The 21,499-nt window shown below is 41.3% G+C and overlaps 2 protein-coding genes across 3 annotated transcripts in view; both read right to left on the bottom strand.

Moving 5' to 3' along the window:
* The window catches only part of FAR1 (fatty acyl-CoA reductase 1), a 36,665-nt gene extending 15,765 nt beyond the window's left edge, over positions 1-20,900 (bottom strand). Inside the window, exons 1-7 of one of the 2 annotated variants that reach the window (XM_051803829.1) lie at positions 20,803-20,900; positions 9,270-9,464; positions 5,313-5,488; positions 3,193-3,372; positions 1,335-1,512; positions 298-342; positions 61-179 (exon numbers count right to left, since the gene is read on the bottom strand). In XM_051803829.1, coding sequence (XP_051659789.1) covers positions 61-179; positions 298-342; positions 1,335-1,512; positions 3,193-3,372; positions 5,313-5,488; positions 9,270-9,458 — 887 coding nt within the window. In that variant the 5' untranslated portion in view covers positions 9,459-9,464; positions 20,803-20,900. Of the gene's footprint in view, positions 1-60; positions 180-297; positions 343-1,334; positions 1,513-3,192; positions 3,373-5,312; positions 5,489-9,269; positions 9,465-20,694 lie in introns of both variants that reach the window. The other variant, XM_051803830.1, reaches the window with a different exon arrangement.
* The window catches only part of LOC127478343 (NADH-cytochrome b5 reductase 2), a 149,625-nt gene that overhangs the window by 69,038 nt on the left and 59,088 nt on the right, over positions 1-21,499 (bottom strand). The gene's annotated exons all lie outside the window — the stretch shown is intronic.

Here is a 21,499-nt window from a genome sequence, read left to right as displayed (position 1 = left end):
TTATTAAACACACATTATAATTTCAAAATATTTAGTACTCTCTTTTGTCATCTGTTATACCTGTGAACTCCAGAATACCAGGCTGCAGCCAGTGTAGCATTGATAACAACATCTACTGGAATAAGATCTGCTACTGCATCGTTGGTAGCTCTCATTGTTCGAAGAATTCCTTTTCCTGCCTTAAAGAATAAAACAAAAACAAACAAAAAAAATAGACAGAAGACCCATCAGTAAAATATATGAAGCTTTGTTGCCTTCTAAAAGGAGGGGGGAAAATTAAGTATATTCATTACTTACAGCAATGAAGATACCACTAGGTCCATTGAAGTTATCAATCCAGCCCTATTATGAACAGGGGAGGGAAACAACTTGGTTAGAGGATACTGAAGTCAGCAGGTTCAAGTGAAAATCTGAGAAGTTCCTATAAGTGTAAGGGGTGAAGGTAAAAGAGAATAAAGAGAAGAAAGATATTAAATATCTCTAACTCTTCCATAGCAAAATCTGGTGATGTAGCAAGTTCCTGTGACTCAGATAAGAGATCTACCTGTAGACTCGGTGGTCCTTCAAAGCGAGATGCCGGCTTATTTATTTCTTAGTGAATGAACTGCAAGGCATTGTCCATAAAAATATGTTTATGTTGCAAGTATTCAAGTTTACAAATATTTTTAGACTAGCTTCTGGCAACTCATTTTTCTCATTTTTTCCAAACAGAACACATTCTTGCTCAAATTTAATGATAGGTATTTAGACACTATATACTCACTAGCTTGACATGTACATTGGACATGCTTCAATATGTAGGCAAAGTCAATTATATGAATTTTAAGGGCTTGAGAAACAGTCTGTCTTGAACTGGAGAAGCTAATCCAACACCAGTCTCTCATACAGGAGGAAGCATATATGCTATACATCAGCACAGCACACAGAACTTATGCCATCCCCCTGCAAAGCTTACACGGTTTGACTAAAAGTCAAAACATCTTTATGTCCTGCAGATCTGTTTTCTTAGTCACCCTTTGCAGCTGCTGATACAACCAGATGAAGATATGCAGAATCATGAAGTAAAAAGTTGATTATTTATTTAATGTGTGAAATAGCATCTCCCATTGTGATACAAATGCATTATTGTTCTATGATCGGAGTAATTTACGCCTGAATTTCACACATCAGAATACTGTCTTTGACAGCTTTTGTATCAGTTGTTATTCAGAAGCAACTAAGACACAACTACATAGTCCAAGAGATTTTCCCCTACAAAGTCACCAGGTAAAGAGGCTGTCAGTGTGTCCTGCAGTTCACAGGCAAGACAGTCAGGTGAAAACTCGGTGACTTACAGGAAAAGGCTCCTTCCAGCTCGCACCAACGATGGACGGCCTCACAATGGCAATGTTTAACTTTGATGCTTCTTGCTGCACTACAGATTCAGCTAAGGCTTTTGTATAGATGTAAGTATTGGGTCTGTTGCCCAACAGTTTAGGAGTAATATCACTCACTATGTCGTCATCCATCCACCTAAAGAAATAAAACAAGAAGCAAGTGAAATTACTGCATGCTGCTTCCCTGGTGGTGTGGGGTGTGAATTCCTAAAGTTACTATGATTGTTTTCCTCTCCTTTAGAGAAAAAGGGACACATAACTAAATGAAGACAAGTTTCTCAGTAAAAGAGAAGATGGTGTGCTCAGTGTCCACTGAAAGAAGCATACTGACATTTACTTTTTTGCCCAAGTAATTCACTTCGTACACAGCAACTACAGAGCAAGCAGTACATTCCTTTACAATAATCCAAATTCTATCAACTAAGTTCTCAAACACAAAATGCAGACACTGCAAGTTGGTCTTTGGAACACAGGCTCGCTGCATCATGATCTAGGAGGTGTTGCCATTGCTAAGGAGTCCCAGCTGCATCATGAGCATCACCTCCACCTTTGCAGTCAGCAATCACACACCACCTCTGAAGCAAGCTGGTCACTGTGTTTCTCCCCTTAAATCAGTCAAGTCTTGCAACTTCATCTTGTTTCCCAGTTCATATTAAAACTGTGATACTCTTCAGTCATAGCACACAAACAAACCAGAGATGTACCTCTGGAACTATTGCTACTTTGGTGTTCTCAGTCACGTAGCCACATAAATGGTATTTCTTGTTATTCCCCAATATTCTGTTACAATCAAAGCAGACATGCACCAGATTCCCTTTGTAATATGAATTGGAGTAGGAAGAAGGGCAGGAAAGCCCAAAAAGGGACAAAAATCTTTTTGTGTCATGCTTAGCAAGAGATCACTAAGTTTACAAAAGCTTTCCCTCATGAGTTCATAGGACTATTTCAAAATATCTCATTTGAAAGTGTACTTAAAGTCAACATTATAAAAATGATTGGCTCAATGTGAAGTCTAGGTGGTACCTCATTTGGTTTTAATGTTAGCATTCTTCCACCTACATTAACAAGTTAAAGTAGATGTTTTACTTCTTAATAAGTTTTTTTCAGTTTCATACTTCTCTTCCAAGCAGAGATTTTATATGACAAGAATAGACTGATTAAAGTTGAGACTACTATGTATTACATTACACTTATCCCATATTGCCACCTGCTTCACAGTCTGACAGCTACCTCAGGACAGGCAATATACACAGAAAATAAAGTACAGAACAAGTAATTTTTCTCCTCCCATAATGCCCAATTAAGGACTAAAAACCTACAGAAAACAGATGTTTAATGTTTGGGGCTCTCAGAATACCTAGAACTACTACTACAGCTATGCAATACTATTTCAGTATCTCAGTCTGATCTTGCAGTTGCATTGCTATTCAAGGGGACTGTCTTAGAGTTTTATCCCCTTCCTTCAAATGCCAGTGCCAGCACACTTGCAACAGCACAACTTTTTTAATACCCCCTGATTCAGCTCATCATACAGCTCAAAGACTGGCACTCTCAGCACAGAGGAGGCACCATGAGTAGATAAGAGCATCCCTCTCCTACAGTACCCCTCCATACCTCGCTCAGCCTAAAGCAACCCTAAACCTTAATCCATCTCCTTTCCAGGAAGGGGAAGCGTCAGCCATGTTGTCAGACTTACACTTACACAGCATAAGCTAACTCTTCCCCTTTAGGGCTCCTAACCTTTTTTTGGCAGTTCATTCCTAGGAAGCAAATGGTTACAGATTACCCAAGTAACTTCATAAAACATGACACGTACTCAAGAGAATCTATGAGTTTCTTGGGATCAACAGGAGGCGGGTAAACGACTTCCTCAATCACTTGCCGATTGCAATACGCGTAAGCAGTCGAAACGTGCACAAACACTTCCAGATTCTTCATTCGCTGTGCCAGGAAGAGGAGCTGCTGTGTGGCAATCACATTTAGCTGAACAGCATCTCTATTGGTTAAACAGAAACGGGATCAGTAGAAAGCAAGACAAAAGACACGCAAAAAGAAATTCATTCCTAAATGAATTTAGGTGATGAATATATAAAGTATTCCTGAACACTCCGCCCTACCAAAATAAAAAAGCAGCATGGACACTGTCCTAACTTCCTGCTTAAAACAATGTACCACAGTCCTAATTCAGAACATCTTTCACTATTCAGAATAATTTTCCTTTTATCCTATTCTTACCAACATCATCATGCTCCGTTACTAGAGTGTGAAAGTCAGGAGACCTTTGATCTCAGCCTAAATCCCAATCCTACGTGTTCCATGAAATGTGAAGGAAATAATGCAACACAACACTGAGCTGCCACATGATGCATCTCTGAACTTCTGAGTTCAAGTTGAGTTAGGTCAATGACTCAGAAGAGGGCTAATAAGTTGGAGACTGTCATGTTCTTGTAGGATAGCATGAGGCTCAATATAGGAAGGAAGGGAAAAAACAGGAAAATCACCAAGATCCACATTTTCATGCTCTAACTTCACTGCTGCTCATCAGAGTGTTTAAGGACACTGTAGGAGAGTAGGTGTATCTCTACAATTCCCACCAGATAACAGCTTGCTGAGCAACTACTATGATTATTTTATACTATTTACACATTCTCTCCAGCCTACAGAACTTGCTATGGGCATCAGTTTTCTTGCACACAGTGTACTAATCAACTAAGTTTCAAGAGTGCAGCTAAGTAACACTTTATCAAAGTCCTTGCAATAAAGTGTTTCATTAACAACAAAAAAATTAGTTCCCCCAAACAATCACTGAGTTCCAGACTGCATTATCACATGTTATTACTAAAGAGGGTGACAAGAAAGGGGGAACACTATCCCAAAGCAATTAACATCAATGGAAACTAATTAGTTTTGGGGCTTTTTTTTAGATATTGTTCTCAGTTTTCACTGCCTCTTTCAACAAATCAAAGGAAGGAGCTCATAATCGGAGCCGTGAGCATCACTTTTTCCACTTCTTGTTCTTCTCTTTCTCCCTCTGCATCTACTTCTCCCTGTTCCCTTCAAGGCAAACCTCTACTCCTAATAAAGGACTTTTTAAAGACAGGGAGAACAGCTGAGCAGTATTTAATCTCCTGTTTTTCTCATTAGGTATGAGAGCAAGTGCTTGAACTTCCCCCACCCAACTTTTCTGGCAAAACTGTATCCCCTGAAAATATGCATTCCCCTTCTAACAAGGAAGGTTAAAGGAACAGTTTGTGTTGCCCTTCACACACCAGGAAAAACGTTCTAACATTACTAGGGAGCACAGTGCATAAAGCTACAGCATGTGTGTATCCTCTCTGCCCATCCCTGAGAGCAGAGCAACACGTGATGTTTGGAAGACTCAGAATACCAATATGTTCTCAGTCTCTTCAGCAGCTTCCCTTCAAAAAGGGTTCAAAATCCAGGCACGGGGATTTTGTAAAAAAAACCAAACAAACAAACAAAAACCCAACCAACCAACCAAAAAACCCCCCCAAACTCAAAAACCGACCAACAAAAAAAACCCCCACAACCAAAAAAATCCCACAAACCACCCCCCTCCCCATCAAAACCTCAGGGGCTAATTTATTTAGTTTCTCAGAGTTAATAATGGATGTCTTTTTGCCTAAAGCTTTAAAAAGACATGAATTTTTCCATGTTGAATAGTGTAATTCTAACCTCTGGCAAAGCAGATCTAAATAATATTGCTTCCATCTTCTGAAGAAGAGCAAAGGAAAATCCAAAAGCTTTGGTGGACCTTATAAAACACCATGAGATTGCCCAAGCACACAAATATCAGAGCACATGAGGCAGCCTGACAGGCTGAATATTTGCAAGGTTGTGCAGACACCCAATTTACCCCCTCCCTTGGAGTACCACTGGTTTACTAGAGCAGAATAAACAGAATTTTAGACTCACCTTAGTGTTTCATTGAATCTGATTGTAGCAGCACAATGAAATACAATATTAATGCACTCTATAAGTTTTTCCTTGATTGGTTCACTAAGATCCAGGTCAGGCTGCGTAAGTTCACTCATAACTACTATTATTTTTGCTTTGAAGTCTGGTTGCTCCTCTCTCAACCTGTCAAAGAGCTGTCAAAAATAACAAGACCAAAAACTCAGAGAAGATAAGAGGTAAACATTTCACTTAAGTGAAGAAAAATCCCACATTTTCTGCCTATAACTCCTTAGTTCTCAAGATCATCAGTAAGTTAGAAAAGCTTGCTGGCAATATCACAGGAACACGTTACTGACTTCTCATGAAGGTGATGGAGTTGTGCACACTTTATCCCACACAGTGAAAGCAGTATTGCACGTGTTGTACAGAAGCAAGAGGACTTCAATTTGCACTAAATATTTTTTTAGTACTCTTCCCAATCCTTAAAACCAAAGCTCTGTCAACATCAGATAAAAGAAGGAATGGTCTCTATTAGGCACCAGGACTCAAAGAAATTTTAAGTAGCAGTCTAAATACTGTAATCCCTTTTCTTTCAGATGGAAAATGAACAGTCTGCCCACTTCCCAAGCTTGATAAAAGCTATTCAGATTGTTACAGACTTGCAGAAGCCATGCTGGATTATAGTTCTAGAAAACTTTCATCAAGATTTAAAAATTTCCAGTGATTTAAGAAATGCTATCCTCAAATTATGCCAGTTTTGGAGAACTTCCAGATTACTAAAAGATAAACCAAAAAGGAAATTGTTTCGCTGGCGAGTTAAAGGAAAAGAGGCATACAATGTTAGAATACCTGATCAAGTCTTATAAAATTGTTCAACTATTCTCACTGAAAAAAATCTCACCCATGTTATATTCCATCATATATTCCCCTCATAAATAACTAGGGTCTAACCATGTGGGTTAACACACAGATGACAATTCTTGCCTCATCATATTTACACTCGTTAGTATGCAAGTTTTCCTGAGCAACACAGTACTGTGGGAATAAAACACATTTGAAAGTTGTACCAAAGCAGATCCCTCTTCTCTAATTGCACAGAGGCCAATATCTTAGCAACTGCTTCAACACCAATCAACTGTATTAAAATCAGAGCAGCACCTTCTTTTTCCCCCCTCCAACCACGCAGTTACACCAAATGTAAATAGCCAAAAGACATTTCCTCACAGAAGGAAGCTAATTAATTTTAAACTATAAATTAAGCCACCTGAAGGTGCAGTTTCACAACATTTAGGGCAATATAAGTTTATACTGCAACCAAACAGACTGGTCCTTCCCTTAACTTTTTTACTTTTGCATTGCCTCTCCTGCACTGGCAACAACAAGAAGCCCCATGGCTGTGTGAGCTCAGCAGCTGTGGGTCCAGCTCTTTTTCTGTGGATATATTTTCTGCCCCAACCATGGGCTAGTGCAGCTCACTGTGTGGCCAGTTGAAGTAGCAGAGGTAATGCTAGAGTGAGAACATGGGACATCTCCAGTTATAGACTGAAGTTGTTGCCTGGACTTCCCAAACATGAAGCTTCACCTTATGGGACAAAGCTGCCAAGACTGCATTTAAAGCCTCAGCAATTCTTAGGGGTACAGCAAACAGTGCTTACCTAAGGGCAGGAAACTTTCTGTCATTTTGAAAAATAAGCCTGCTCTGTTTTTAGTTGGAACGACAGTGCTTGCCTCCAGGGAACTGAAGTAACTGCCTGTTAACCATCTTAATGTGCTGATATGCATTATAATCAAAAAGCAGTCCCACGGATCAGCTCTTAAAGAGCCAGTTTGGTACTTTTCCTATGTCCATCACATCTGTTCTGCCCCTTTTCAGATCCATAGTCATATATTATTCCTACACACCTCACACTCGCACTGACGCCAGTGCAAAGGAGAACCAGAAGAAACACCCAGAGCACACGCAATAGATATCTAAAATTAACAGATTATTTAGATTAAAAATTAATTAGACACCTGCAGTCCAAAGGAAGTAGAAACCCCAACATTTTTTGGCTATTTGTAGCCAAAAATTTATTTCAAATATCTTGTTCACCCCTTTAGATTTTAAACTCTTCAAGAAACAGAATCTTCAAGCATCTCTAGAACACTTAATGAGTCCAGTCAAATTGTGAAAAATTACAGGCAGGGCCTTTGTGACAGGACAGATCTTATTAAAATTTCCATGGTCTTCTGTGAGAATCTTAATGACATTAATGGCACCTAAACTACAGACTTTTGACCTTATTTGTCTAATCATTTGATGAAGGCAGAACACCTGTCCCTAACTACATCTCTGCATAGATGCAAAACACCCTCCCTTTATGTCCTTACTTGTGGGACTCAGATGCAGGACTACCTCAAGCAGTACTTCTGCTTACCAGGACTTCTGCTGTGAACATGCTCCAGCAGTTAAGTGCTCACCAAGACAAACCTCATCACATTGTTATCTCAGCAGGAGCTGGTACAGACTACAAGCAGACTTGGACTCAAATTTAAAAGCCTTTCACAAGGCACAGGTTTCCTAAAAGCTACAATGAGGATTAAGTCTTACTAAAGTTTAAGTCAGTCCACACTACTCCTACTCCTTTCCTTGCCCAGATACTCCCTGATTTTAATTTGGGTAATAGTGTATACAAAGAGTAGATTGAGAAATTTTTCCTTTCTCATCTCAGTTTAGTCTGGAGATCTTTTCCTTGTTTCAGGACAGTGGCAAACTGAGAGATTTAAGTAGAAAAAAAGTGTGACTGAATTTAAGACAGAACCCCCCTGTAGCTGATTCTGTTGTATTCTGTGACATTGCACAGGACTGCAAGCAGATGCTTTTGAGCAATGAGCTACAGTTTTGACATAGTTACAGAAAATAATTTGCTAAGGGCACAGCCATGCCCATATCTGCTGTAATCCTACCTAGTCAGAGTTGTAGAAATTCATTGCCTTACTTTAAACAACTTACTCCTCCTAGCCTACGTGCATTCATATTTTGTTACTGATTCCCTTTTAGCATCTTCTAAGCACACACTTTGTACAGGCTACATTGCATCTCAACATATTTCCTAAGCCTGAAAAAATAAAACTGCTGACTCCCCTGTTCCACAAGAGAAAGACCTAGACAGAAATAAACAAACTCTGCTTTAGCAAAGTTCATGCTGGAAATCTCTCCTCTTTCTGTTCACCTTTTTCAGCATGAACAGGATACTCTCTAGCAGAAAGATGGGCAACAACAATGAGTGGTTCTGCATGTAGTAAGAATGCCCAGCCTGATATTAAGGTAATGAGTCTTTTCAGGAGCAAAGTATTTGACCCAGACTGCACAGAAAATCATTTAAATAGCCATTTTAATAGTGCCACAGCACAGCATTTCAGTGCCTTTCTAGTTGTCACAGGTTGACTAACAGAGATCCACAGATAGAATCTACTAAGACAAACATCCTTGTTCCATTTACAAACGTAAGTTCCTGTTGAGATCACGTATTCTTGCTTACTGGTAGATCCAACATCACATTCCAGAAAAAAAAAAAATACTATGCCTCATCTTACAGAAAAGAAACCACAAAGAGTAAAAGTGATTTGATTGATATCTGGAGTGTCTCAACCCCCTCTTTACAACTCCCAGCCCACCGCCTCTTGTACTCTATATTTTCTTAACAAGCAATAACACAATTTTTTACTTCTCAACTCTGCATTACAGCTGAACATCCTCCTCCTGAATTAAATACAGGATAATTTTCAACTACTTGCTTTGCTAGAGACTAACAGCTTGAAAGTCAGCTATAGAAGTACTGCCAGCTCTTGGATTTTATATTTCTGTCAGAACAAAAAAAAAAAAAACACTTAACAATAATAGTTTGCTTTAGACAAACTGAAGCTGTTCTCAAAATGAAATGGGAACATTATAATGAAGGACAAAAACATACTTTGTAAGCATATGACACATACCTTACAGCTGGTAATTTCTTCTATTCGTGCTTCAGGTGTCTGCCCTGCTTTGTTTCTTACCAGCACATACACTGCTTTCACTTTAGGACAGGATCTCAGTAGCTTTTCCAGAAGCACTTTTCCCATGAAGCCTGTAGCTCCTGTCAGGAGGACATTCTTTCCTTCATAGAATTCAGGAATGGAAACCATTATGACCTTTACAAAAGTTAAAAACAAAAGCATGTTAAAGAATTTACAGGAGTTCAGATTTGCAGAAGATCAAAATACACAGCACAGATGCAACCATTCAATCTCATACCTAAAAGAAATCCTTAATAGACTACTTTTTTTTTTTTAACCTATAGCCAGTACTAAAAGCTGTCTTTTTTCATCACATTCCAAAATACTCCCACGGGGTCACTACAGTCATTCCAGATAGTCTTGTAAACTGCTCCTGTTAACAATGTTTTAAGGAAGGAGACACCCACCGAGTCAGGTAAATGGTTCACCTTCAGTCTATTTTTACCTCTATGTGCAGGGTCCTTTCCCACTGCAAGTGGCTGTTCCATGTAAACTAAAGGTCGTATCATTAAAACACAACCACGAGTAGACACTTCAAATATGATGACAGAAGACAGGGAGACAGGGATCTCAACTGCTGGCCCTGGAATTCTGACTGTGTCAGCAGAGTCCCCTGTCAGTGTTGGGCTGAGCCTTACTGCAAAATTATACTAGGCCAGAGAGAAGGTTGGGATGAAATCTGGTGGTTTTATACCAATTAAAAAAACCTATACAGTTTCACAGATAGAGTTTTCCAAATTTTTCATCAGTGAAGTCTGTTGGGTTTTCTTGTCCCCAAATAAGTCACTAGAATTCTCACACAAACTAAGATTTCAGTTAGCCACAAATACGCTTTCTAAGAAAATGAAGGGCAAGAGATTATTACTCAAATCCAGCATACAGCCCAAAAGTGTTGTAAGTTTTGCTTCAATTAGGAAGTTAACTACGAGAATTATGATTTCTTTCCTGTCCCTTAATCAAGCTCTTGAAAATTAAGTTTGAATCTAGATAATAGAAACTGATATACTTTCTGAAGGGAAATACAGTGATATTTCTCACAAAAATATGGTCTTTGGACCATGACCTTTGGGATCTCTAGGACTCATTCTGTGTCATTCCTTTAAGTTTGATACACTGACATCTTTACTGTAACTCTTTACCAGCTTACTTTTACTGTAGAAGACTGTAGCATATGGATACCAACCCACCATGTTTTACCCATCTTTCTAATTAGACTTATAAAAATACTGAGCTGGATGTCTAATTATAATCCTCCTCTGTAGCAGTTCCCCAAAGCGTTACGACCAAAACACCACCAAAAGGGACAGATCCAATAAAACCATGGTACTAAAAAAAAAACCCAACAAAAATGAGTCTCTTTGAACACAGATGGAGCGTTTCTTGAGCAAATAAGAATTACAACACTGAATACCTAAGCAGGATGAGAGCCTTTCTTCACCTACCACCCAAGAATAAAGGTGCAACTTCTAAATACACTCAGTTCTTTTGAAACAGCAGATTACTGCAAGCAGGGACTTATCAGGCAATACACAAGATGTATGTTAGGAGTGAATAACAGGCTTAATTTTGCCTGAAAAAGTAAATAAATTCTTTTGGAACACCTGTCAGGGATCTGTCATATTAAAGCAACTGTGCTTGTATCACAAGTGTCTGAACAAGTCCTAAATGATCACTTGCTAAAAATGAGTTACTACCTGCACAAGTCCTAGTTTCACCAGCCTGGATGTAAGTCTTAAGTCCAAATCTTATTTTGACCCTCTTCTTTGACAAGGTTACTAGTGAAGCATCTAATAACTGCTAAGGGGATACAGCAGCAAGTTTAGAGCAGAACAAGCCCTACTATTTCTACTGGCCACAGTACATCATCCAAAACTGCTTCTTTGAAGGTTGACAAGACTGAAAGAAGTGGGTGAAGGGAAAAAGCTATTTATATTAAACCACTTTTGCCACACAGTTAAGAGATTTTAATGCAAATTTGAAAGCACACCTCCTGCCACAAGCATGGAGAGCAAGTCATAGCAGGTTTATGAGTCATTCTTTCCTGTTCTGGGTAAGATACAGGTCACAACTAATGCTCTCTACTACTCAAGTATGTCTTCCCCATAACTTTTGTTTTTCTGCTCTTTGCATACACCATTCAACTCCCAAAAATCTGCATGATTGTTCCCATATACAGGATATGATTTCAGTTCCCTCAAAGAGGGAGGAGAAAACTCATGCAATCGCTACTGCAGCCATTTCATCACCAAGATTCGGTTTTCTTACAGTTCCTCATAATCTTCTCACCAATTTACCTAACTAGCCATAATTAGTATTTTTTACCCCTTAAGACTCTAGGACAGTATCAAATACTATTCACCCATCCCTCCTCAAGAGAAGACTTAATCCTACTTCTGACATAATGCCATATCCTCAGTCTGCAGACCTGGTCACATGGGCAGACAATCTTTGGCTACTTACACACAGGAACCTTACTACAACACCCAGGACAAGGGCTGTGCTCCAACATCTGTCTCTAAAACCTAAAGCAATGAAAAGTAATGCTGCCAGGGGAAGTACCTGTGTTGTTACAGTCCAGGTTTTTAGGTAACTGAAAAACTTGACAATATTTAGGGTCATATGATGCAAAGAAAACTGGAAGCTAGAATAGATCAGAAAGTTTCAGTTATTTCTGACCATACTCCTTTGAGTACGAAGCTAATATCAGATCAAAAATAATTCTGTTATTCCCCTGAAACTCCTACAGAACACCAGACCCACAAAACTTTGACATCCAGAGCTATGATGAAGCATAATGATGAAATGGGTTCATTTAAAAAAACACAAGCATACATACTCACACTCACACTTGAGAAGGCAGCATCACTTCTACATTTGCAGGTTAATATTCTACCTTTTTGTTTTAAGGATTGAGAAATCTTTCCTTTGAGAAAGTCTCAACCCCCTTTCCCTTCACCCTGTTCTCTGACAACTAGACTTTATTCTGTTCTCTGACAACTACTCCAGTAGACTTTATTCATACCAATTTTCCACATTGAGTTTGCCTGCTATTTCCATTCCTCTAGAAGATTCTAGCTAGAAAACAGAATTGGTGACCTTTTCCAGAAGCACACATTGCTGCCAGTGTTACAGCAATAAACACTGGGATGGTGAGGGAACTGCCTAGAAGCACCAAATTGGAATTAAGGTGAAATACCACACATGGAATCTAGGTACAAACAATCAAAGTCTGAAACCAGCAGCCTATGTTTTGCTCTGTTAGAAAGAAAGTTTATCTCAACCACAGGGAAAGAAGAGAATGTTCCCATTCTCCACCTACCTTTCCCTGCCTTCTCCAAGAATGCATCTCCATGTGCCAGTTAACATAGCATTGCTGGCAACTCCTCATTTCAAACTCAGGAGGGACTTACCCCACAGACAGAGTATATTACCTGCAATACCTTTTAAAGTTCTTTTGGCAGCAAATTATAGAAAAACTATATAATAATTCTGTTATTAAATAAAACATTTAAGAAACACATGTGGCTCCTATTGGAAATTTAGCTTGGCCTCTAACACCTTAACAAGCTGGAGTAGGTGCAGAAAAAAATAACTCTTGCAAGATAACATAGCAAAACCAAATTTAACATTGTAAGGTTGTTAAGTGTCAGCAATCACTGTATCTATTTTTGAGTACAATTTGTTTTATGTTTACAATAGCTGAATTATACTGTTAACCAGCAATACATTGTCACCAGTTAACCAATCACTCGCTAACAGCTACCACATCTTCAAACACAGACAGACGACTTCTACCAAAGAGAAAATTGTCTAATGCACACTTTGGAATATCTAAGCCCCTGTGTCACAGATACTTCTTTGAGCTAATAGAAAATAAGAGTCAATAAAAAAAAGAAATGTGACAGTTGGAAGGATTAATAAGAGATCTGTAAAGGATTCTTGTTCTAGAACAGAAATTATCAAAATTACCGGATTATTCGTAGGTATAAACAGCCTTTGGTAGAGGAAACTTATGTTAAGCTGCTACAGAGCACCTGCTGCCAGGATTCTTCTGAATGCACAGGTTCAGGGTTAAACCCTCGGTGACACCTTGAAGATTATGCTTATGTGAAGGGGGCTGTCCTTTGATAAATCAAGAGCTCATAAGCACTTCAGTTTAAAAAAAAAAAAAAAAAAAAAAAGAAAACCAAACCAACACTCCAGGATCCTAGCCAACATTCCCCATCTTGTAAAAAATTCTCATGTCCAGGGCTGAGCAAGTGCTATTATGGAGCAAACAACAGCAGCTCTGTTTGCCTCCAGAGCTACTGCAGCAATATTTAACTCACAGCTTCAGAGGGCTCTGACTCTCAAAACAAGGACGATTCTGTTTTTAACAGGATAATGATCAATTCTCAGATTTGTCCCAACACAGATCAAGATGCTTAAAGATGTGCTTTCCAAGTGCCAGGAAGGCCTGCTGCAGTTCCACTGAATGTTTAAATGCTAAATCCAGCAACTAGAGTGTGTGCATGTGTGTCCTTGTTAGAGATTAAATGCTCTGTCTTCTACTTTATCACTGACAAACATTAGGTCAACAACATGCTCCCTCCAAATTCAATCCTATTGAGATTATCACTCACAGGAAATAGAAAATGTGCATTTCCCAACGTCTCAAACGTCAGCAACAAGCCACAAGGTTCTGCAAAAATACAGCCCAGCAAACCAACTTCCCCCTTCCCTCTGACAGCTTGAACCCAGTAGTAGCAGCAGCACAGCAGAAAAGGGTCTAAAAGTAAAGTGGTAAAAGCATTTTGCTTATGTACATTCAGAAGATGAAATCCATCTAGACACCAAATCTGAATGCACCAAGTATTTTTAAACACCACATACACACACGTGAGACAAAAATCATTACAGAAGTCCCTCATATAGAGCTCCAATTGCCACATTGTAAGGACACTAAAGCAAGCCAAAAAAAAATAAATCTGTAGGAACTGGAGAGATTCAGTCAACAAAGGAAGTAATATTTAACTCATCTAAACAAGGTTACTGCCAGAAAGACAAGTCTGGGTCATGTCATATCATCGTGTCTCATTACATTTGGTGCCTTGTTTCCACAAAAGTAAATCAATGAATGCTATCAGCAGAATGTCCACATTTTCTACCACCACAAGGCCCAATGACCTGCCCTATCTCACCAATACCTACCCAGCATATCACCAAAGGATCACAGTCTGTTTGTCTTCATGGTCCAAGGTTACACCCATTGGGAAACCTTATCTGTGAAAGATACTGATCTAAAAGTAGAGACTGAAATGATGAAACTGATTATTTCCTGTTGTAAACTGCTTTTGGTACAAGTTAACCTTACAGCATACCTATTTCAAACTTCACAATCACGTGGAAGACTTGGGATTCTTCCCATAGCTAGCAGAAAGACAAGCTTTATCCATGATTTAGACTTCACCAACAATCTTATCTATACTCTGCAAGGTCACTTTCTTTCCTAGCTGTAAGCCACGGTGCCCTGCGGGACAAACCTGCCAAGAAAATTTAACATACCTCCAGGAGCTGGAAAACACATGTCCAGGTTTGGAAGTTAATTAGAACAACTAAGTTTTGAAGAACTATCAAAATGGGCCCCCTAATTTAACATCAGCAAGCCAGTCTTTGGCTTACACCTGGTAGTATGCCAGACCTTAAGTGTCTCACTACACACTGTCCAGAAAACAGCATGGGTGGATCCAGGGTAATATTAAGTTCTCTATAAACAAGTGAATCACAACAAAACTAAATCAATCTGAAAGACCATACTGTGTAATCACAACTGCAGTAAACCCAAGGCTGTATGTAGGATACAGCAAACTTGAGGCTGACACTCCATATATGAAGAGAATGTGTGAAAAATAACAACGCATCTCAAAGCAGTTGAACATCTTCAAGATTGAAGACTATAAGGAGACTTGCCTACTAAGGAGGAAGAGATTTGTCCACTGTAAATCATTTGTCTAATGAAACACAGTACCAGTTAGAGTAACCACGCTAGTTAGGTCAAAGTTTACATAATTGAGTGTATAGAGCTATGTTCAAAAATAAAGTAGACTTGCTTTTCAAAAGCAATTCTCCTGACTATTCTTAACCACAGAAATATGCTAGATAGTGAAAGTTTGTCCTAGAGTGTAAGCTCCTCAAGTTACATTCCTCCTAGATATATTCCTACCTCTGGAAGCACACGCATTCAAGGTAAGGAGCATTATTACATTGACTTAGGCAAGACTTAGCTAATACTGCATATGATCTATTTAACAGCACTACAGCGTATTAATATCAAAATCCAGATTGATATCAGACACAGAAGAAGTTCTGTAACTCTCTTCTAGATGACAATTACAAAACTCAAGTACAGTATTCACTCAATTGTTTTGGGAAGATGGTGAATTTGGACCAACCAAATCATGGCCACCCAATAATTTATCAGCAGAATTCAGCCCAACTCACCACTATTTCACTGAAGACACCTTGTGAAATGTTTTTGAAGTCAGGGCCGTGCCCAAAATTATGAAGTCTTTAACTTCTTAATCCTTTAGTCTTACAGAGGTGAACCTAATCTCAGTGTGGGCCACTGTTGAGTTGATCTCAGCAGAACTCTGTCATCACAGGCATTCAATGCATGTGGTTACACAGATATTTCTTAAACATGTGTTCCCACACCTTCTTTCAGTCAAAACTCTGATTTTACTAAAAATTTCTATTCACTTATTCTTCTACTCAGAGGGATTCTGTACCAGATGACTAAGAAATTACTTCTTAGTAAGTAATCTGTTCACAAAGTACATACTACAGAAATCCCTTGTTTTGCTGTAACTGTATTTCTTTTACAGTAAGTCCCTCCTCTAAAAATGAATTAAAGTAAAAGGTTTTTACTATCCCTTTGTAATTACATTATAAGTTGATGTTTTTCTAAATTGTTTCCTGTTTGAGCTTAGTCATCAAGTGCATGTCGAAGGAAAAAAAAATAAAAACCTCTCTTTTGGCATAATTAACCTCATTTCTCCAAACTGCACAGAAGGCACAGATCAGTTCAGAAATTAAGCTATTACAGGAAAGCACATACCACATAAGAACATTTACTATATTCCATCTCCAGTTCATGTGAAAACATATTTAACACACATGCAGAGAGACTTCAAGTTTTAGGAAACCAAGAGGCAGGCAAATTCAAGATTTGCTGGACAGAAGCTTTGTTCCAGACCATTTTATCTAAATTAATTAGAAATCTGCATTAGAAATCTCACTTGCACTTTTAGTTATGAAAGGATTACAAGATAAAGCCTCACTGCTTATGAGGGTAGTTGCATAAATCATGGCTCTTACTTTGCATAAATCATTACTCTGAGAGGAGAACAGAGCCTGTCTGAAGGACCTACACACAACATAATTAACAGAGCAGCACTCACAGCTGACCACATCACTCAGTTCTTACTCACTGCGCTAGGAAAACAGGCCAAAGGCATCAGTTTAGTCTTCATATGAGTATGCTGATATCCAGCCCTGGTTATCACTAGGAAAAGCCTTAGCAGCAGCAGGATTATTGCTCCAGTTGCTCCTGTGATACTGACATTCTGCTGGGAGGGGAAAGCCGAAAATCAAGTGGATGGAAGGGGCAGGGGAACAAACACCACTCCAGCTGCTCATCAGTTTGTCAAGTTTCAGTGTTAAGAGATAAATCTTGGTAATTAAAACCCAGATTCACCTTCCTCATATTGATCAGACAGGACAAAGATAACCAACCAAAACCTGCACCTGCAATTACATTCTGTTCAGAGTTACTGTTAACAAAGCAATTACAATCAAGGCTTTACCAGGAACAAAAAGCCCAACTCTTATCCCTCTCTTGTTTTAAATCACATATTACTGAGTTAAAAGGCTTGAATCACATTTTACAATAGACATTACACAATGGATTTGAAGACCTAGTAATCAACACTTTCAGACTCCTTCCACACCCTCCCACACCATTTACAGCAAAAAAAAACCCCAAAAAATAAAACCCAGAAATCCAACATGATCAACTGAAGACTTGCAGGTAGTTTAAGGAAGATCTATGGGACAGACATACACACACATAAAACATTACAACCCCCTAATGCATTATTTGACAGACACATGTGAATGTTTAGCATTAATTCACTATTCTCTATGAGAAAATCCTCAAATGCCCTTGATCATGCTTCACCAAATCCCAGCTTCCAGGAAAGGACACCCACAGTAAGGACACTCACAGCTGGTGAGCTGATGGTTGGACAACTGCAAAAAGAGTTCAGATTTTAGAACTCTCCATTAAAATTACTGCCAAGTCCTCCAAAACTGTAACCAAGGACTCAATTCCTTACTGTTTAGGTGAGTCATTTCAAAATTCTTCATGTAAAACCACAGTCCAACAACATAACATCTTAACATGGTGCAACGCGATGGCTTTCCAAAGCAAGTCAATAAAGATATTTTCTCTTCCATTATGTTCCTGAAGAAATTCACGATAATTCTTCTCAAACCTAAAAATAATTTATTTATCTGACAACTGCCCTATCAAGTTGTATCTGAAGCCTAATCACCTTTTAAAGAAAAAAAAACACACTAGTTTACCTTTTTTTTTTCCAACACACGTAGAACAAATCCCTACCAAAAGAGAGAAGCCCGTTTTCACAATTTTCCTATGTCTAAAAATAGCTTAAACACATAGTTATGTATGAAGTTGTACATTGCCTACCTGTCCTCCAAAAGGACAAAAGCGACCACGGATCAAACAGGATGCAGGAAGCCTCCCTCCTCCTCAGGAGAACAGAGCTATTCACTCCGCTCCTGCAGATACTGATCATTTGGATGCTGAGGGCTCCTGTCTTAACTCCTGCTTATGCTGATGGATGTCTTCTTTTGGACCTATCAATTATGCCTGTTGCACAAGAAGTGTGCAAATTTACAAACATCAGGCTGAACAATGACGTGGAAAGGCTGGTGTGACGTAGTGAACACACAGCCACCAACACCAAGTGGCAGCTTAGCAACATCTACCGAGGACAGACTTCCTAACCACACCCAAAGGGAGAAAGTGGTGCACCAGTGGAGCCACCACGGCTTGAGAAAGTTTGGAGAAAGCTTAAGAGATGCAAGGAAAAGCAGTTTTATTGACAGGGTCTCACTATAAACCCTTGGTTGGAGACACTCGGAAGAAAAAAAAAAATAGCAAATAGGAACACTTAGTCTATTCAGAGAGACAGTATTTGTTAGGACAGTTCACAGCTTCCAAATTTTGCAAGTGTTGAGGCTAAACAAAGCAGAGTTGGAAGACTGTATTATTGCAAGGCTTAGATTTGGCAACTGGGAGAAACATTATGGATGTCCATGATGGTACTGCCCATGCCCAGACACTAAATGTTTCCATAACACAACTCCTCCACCTACACACCAAACTAACCAAGCACAAATTCTGGTGATACTGGCTCCTTTTCAGAATCTGCTTCCTGCAGACAAGTAACAGGCAAATAATACTGAGCACAGACCCTCCTCAAACACCTAATATTTTGTGACAAAAAACCCAAACACACACACAATTTCTGGCTGGAGAAGCCAACCAAGCCTGCAGTCACTGCAACGATACAGCCGTGTCTTCAACAACATCCAGCACCTTCTCAGGCACCCTCTTGGACTTTCCAAATGGCTGTACAACCATTTCAGTTCGTTATACATCCCCTCCAAGCTCTGCAAGCACAGTGCTTGTGAAGAACTGGGAGTTCCTCCAAGACCCAGGACTCAGAAACAGGAAGAGGACAGAGGACCCTTCGCTTTGTACTGGTCAGAAGGAGATTCAGCTTGGCCCCTCAGGAGCTAAGAGTTCCTGTGGATGAACTGATTCTCAATTTGAAGGAGAAATGTTAGCAGAGGTATTTCAAGACATCTATTACTCTAAAGACTATTATCCAAGGCAGAACCATGGCATACTGTCAGGAATTGCACTATAAATTCACACTCAATCACATGCTCTGCTCACATCTGGCTGGTAACCATCCTCTACATTTTCAAAGCCTGAGAAACACTAAGTATCAAAGGAGAAAACCCTTGCTACTACAAAAGCTAGTTTTGTTTCAATGCCAAATTTTATTGACAATATCAGCTCCTAAGAATGGTTAAGATATCAACAGAATGAGTTATTTTTTAACCATAAAAAGGAAAAAGCATTTGTCATGTCCAAAACCTACAGCCACACTTCATTTAAAGCAACTGTCCCACTTGCTGTTAAAATTGTGCCTAATTGTGCTTTATTATATCTAAAGTCCATAAGGGAGATAAATAAAGACTAAGTACTCGCAGTAACGAGTTTCTGATCTAGATTCGTGTATTACTTTACAGTTCTGCAAACAACTAGGAGGAAAAACCAAACCCACAAGAATGTAACCTGCGAAGTCAATATTTCCTATTCAGCTATAAGAGGTTTTGGGTGTGGAAATGGCCAAATTTTAAGCCACCTATATATGAGTGGAGGGTGACAAAGAAAAGCTGAGGAGTAAAGAATCCCAATACATAATCTCCAAATTGCTCAAATAAGATACCTCGATTAGGAAGCACAGACACGACACACAAATTGGGGAAGTTGGACGTCAAGAAATTATAGCCTGCCACATTACAGATGGATGTCACAGATAGGTAAACTCCTACACGCTCCACTTCTTGTTTAATTATTATGGAAAGAGCTATTAAAATATAAAGAAAGTTTCAGCTGCCCGAGCCACGAAGTAGGTTAAATGAAATTAAAGGCTTCTATTTTCATGGGATTCGAGCTGGTTTCAATTACAAGCCCGCTACCAACCAGCGTTATCTACGATTAACCACACTTTAAACTTCACTCGGGAAGAAGTCTTTTCGCGGACCCACGGGGGCTCCGAGCCCGGGGGCGCTGCGCGGGCAAAGGGCTCTCCCGGCTCTGGATGTGCCGGGCCGGGGTTGCGGGCACGGCCCGGTTCCGTTCCCTCCCACAACACTACAGCCAGGAGAACGCTCGCTCTTCCAAGCGGGAGCGGAGCGCGTGGCCTCTCCCTGCGAGCCCGTCCTCCGCACGGCCGCCAAAGGCCGGGGGGCGCCGGGGCCGCCCCGCGGGCAGGGCCGGAGCGCCGCGCCCGCCGCAGGCCCGCCCGGCGTGGCCGGGGACGGCGGCACCCCCGCCCGCCGGGGGCTTTCGGCCTCGCCCGCGCTGGCTGAGCATCGATCACCCGGCACGGAGCCCCTCCAGCCCGGCCGCCACCGCGGCGCACCGCGGAGCTCCCCCGCCGCCCGTCTCCCTCCCTCCATCCCTCCCTCCCTCCCTCCATCCTCCATCCTCCATCCATCGCACCCTCCCGGAAACGCGCGGCCGCTGCCCCCACACCCCGCGGAGAGGGGAGGATGGAGGGGCTGCCCGCGGTCGGTCGGTCGGTCGGTCGGTCGGTCGGTCGGTGGGTACCTGCTGCGGGCGGTGGCGGTGCCGCCGCGCCCCCTGCCCTGCCCTGCCCTGCCCGGCCTGGCCCTGCCCGGCTGTGCCCGCGCGGCGCCCCCGCCGCTCCCGCTGGGCCGCTGCGCGCGCGCTCCCCCGCGCGCCCATTGGCCGCCCGCCCCGCCGCTCGCGGCGCGGCGGCAGCGCCGATTGGCGGGGTCCCCGACAAGCCCCGCCCCCTCCCTCCTCGCTCCGCCGCGGGGGGGCCGCCCTTCCCCCCGCCGTGAGGGGCAGAAGCGGCTCCTGCGCGGCCGCTCCGCGTCCGGAACCCGGGGGGCACGAACCGGCCCGGCTTCCAAACTGCCCGAACCGCCGAACCCCGCCGACGCCGTGCGAAACAACCACGGCCTCCGCAACGGCGAGCCCGGAGGTGCCGGTTCGCACCGAGCCGCCGCTGCACTTTGATGAGCCCGGGAGCCAAAATCCGGAGGGAGGGCCCCGAGCGGCGCTGCTTGTGCGGTGCCGCGGAGTCACGGAGCCATCGGGGCTGGGAAAGGGCCTTTAACATCGTCACCCAGCGCTGCCGCTGCCGCCCCTAAACCACCAAACCGAATGTCAGTGTCACCAGATTGTTATTGACGAAAATAATTGCGCTCCACTTGCCTCACGATTTGTTGCCAAAGAGCGCTGCGGAGCAACGTGATGCCACGATGCCAGTGGTGCCGTG

The sequence above is a fragment of the Manacus candei genome, unplaced genomic scaffold (genome assembly GCF_025592945.1).
Source record: "Manacus candei isolate 608988 ecotype Guabito, Panama unplaced genomic scaffold, ASM2559294v1 h1tg000060l, whole genome shotgun sequence".
In the NCBI taxonomy this organism is placed as follows: Eukaryota; Metazoa; Chordata; class Aves; order Passeriformes; family Pipridae; genus Manacus; species Manacus candei.
Note: the sequence above shows the minus strand (reverse complement) of the source record. Positions and strands in the feature narration are given on the sequence as shown.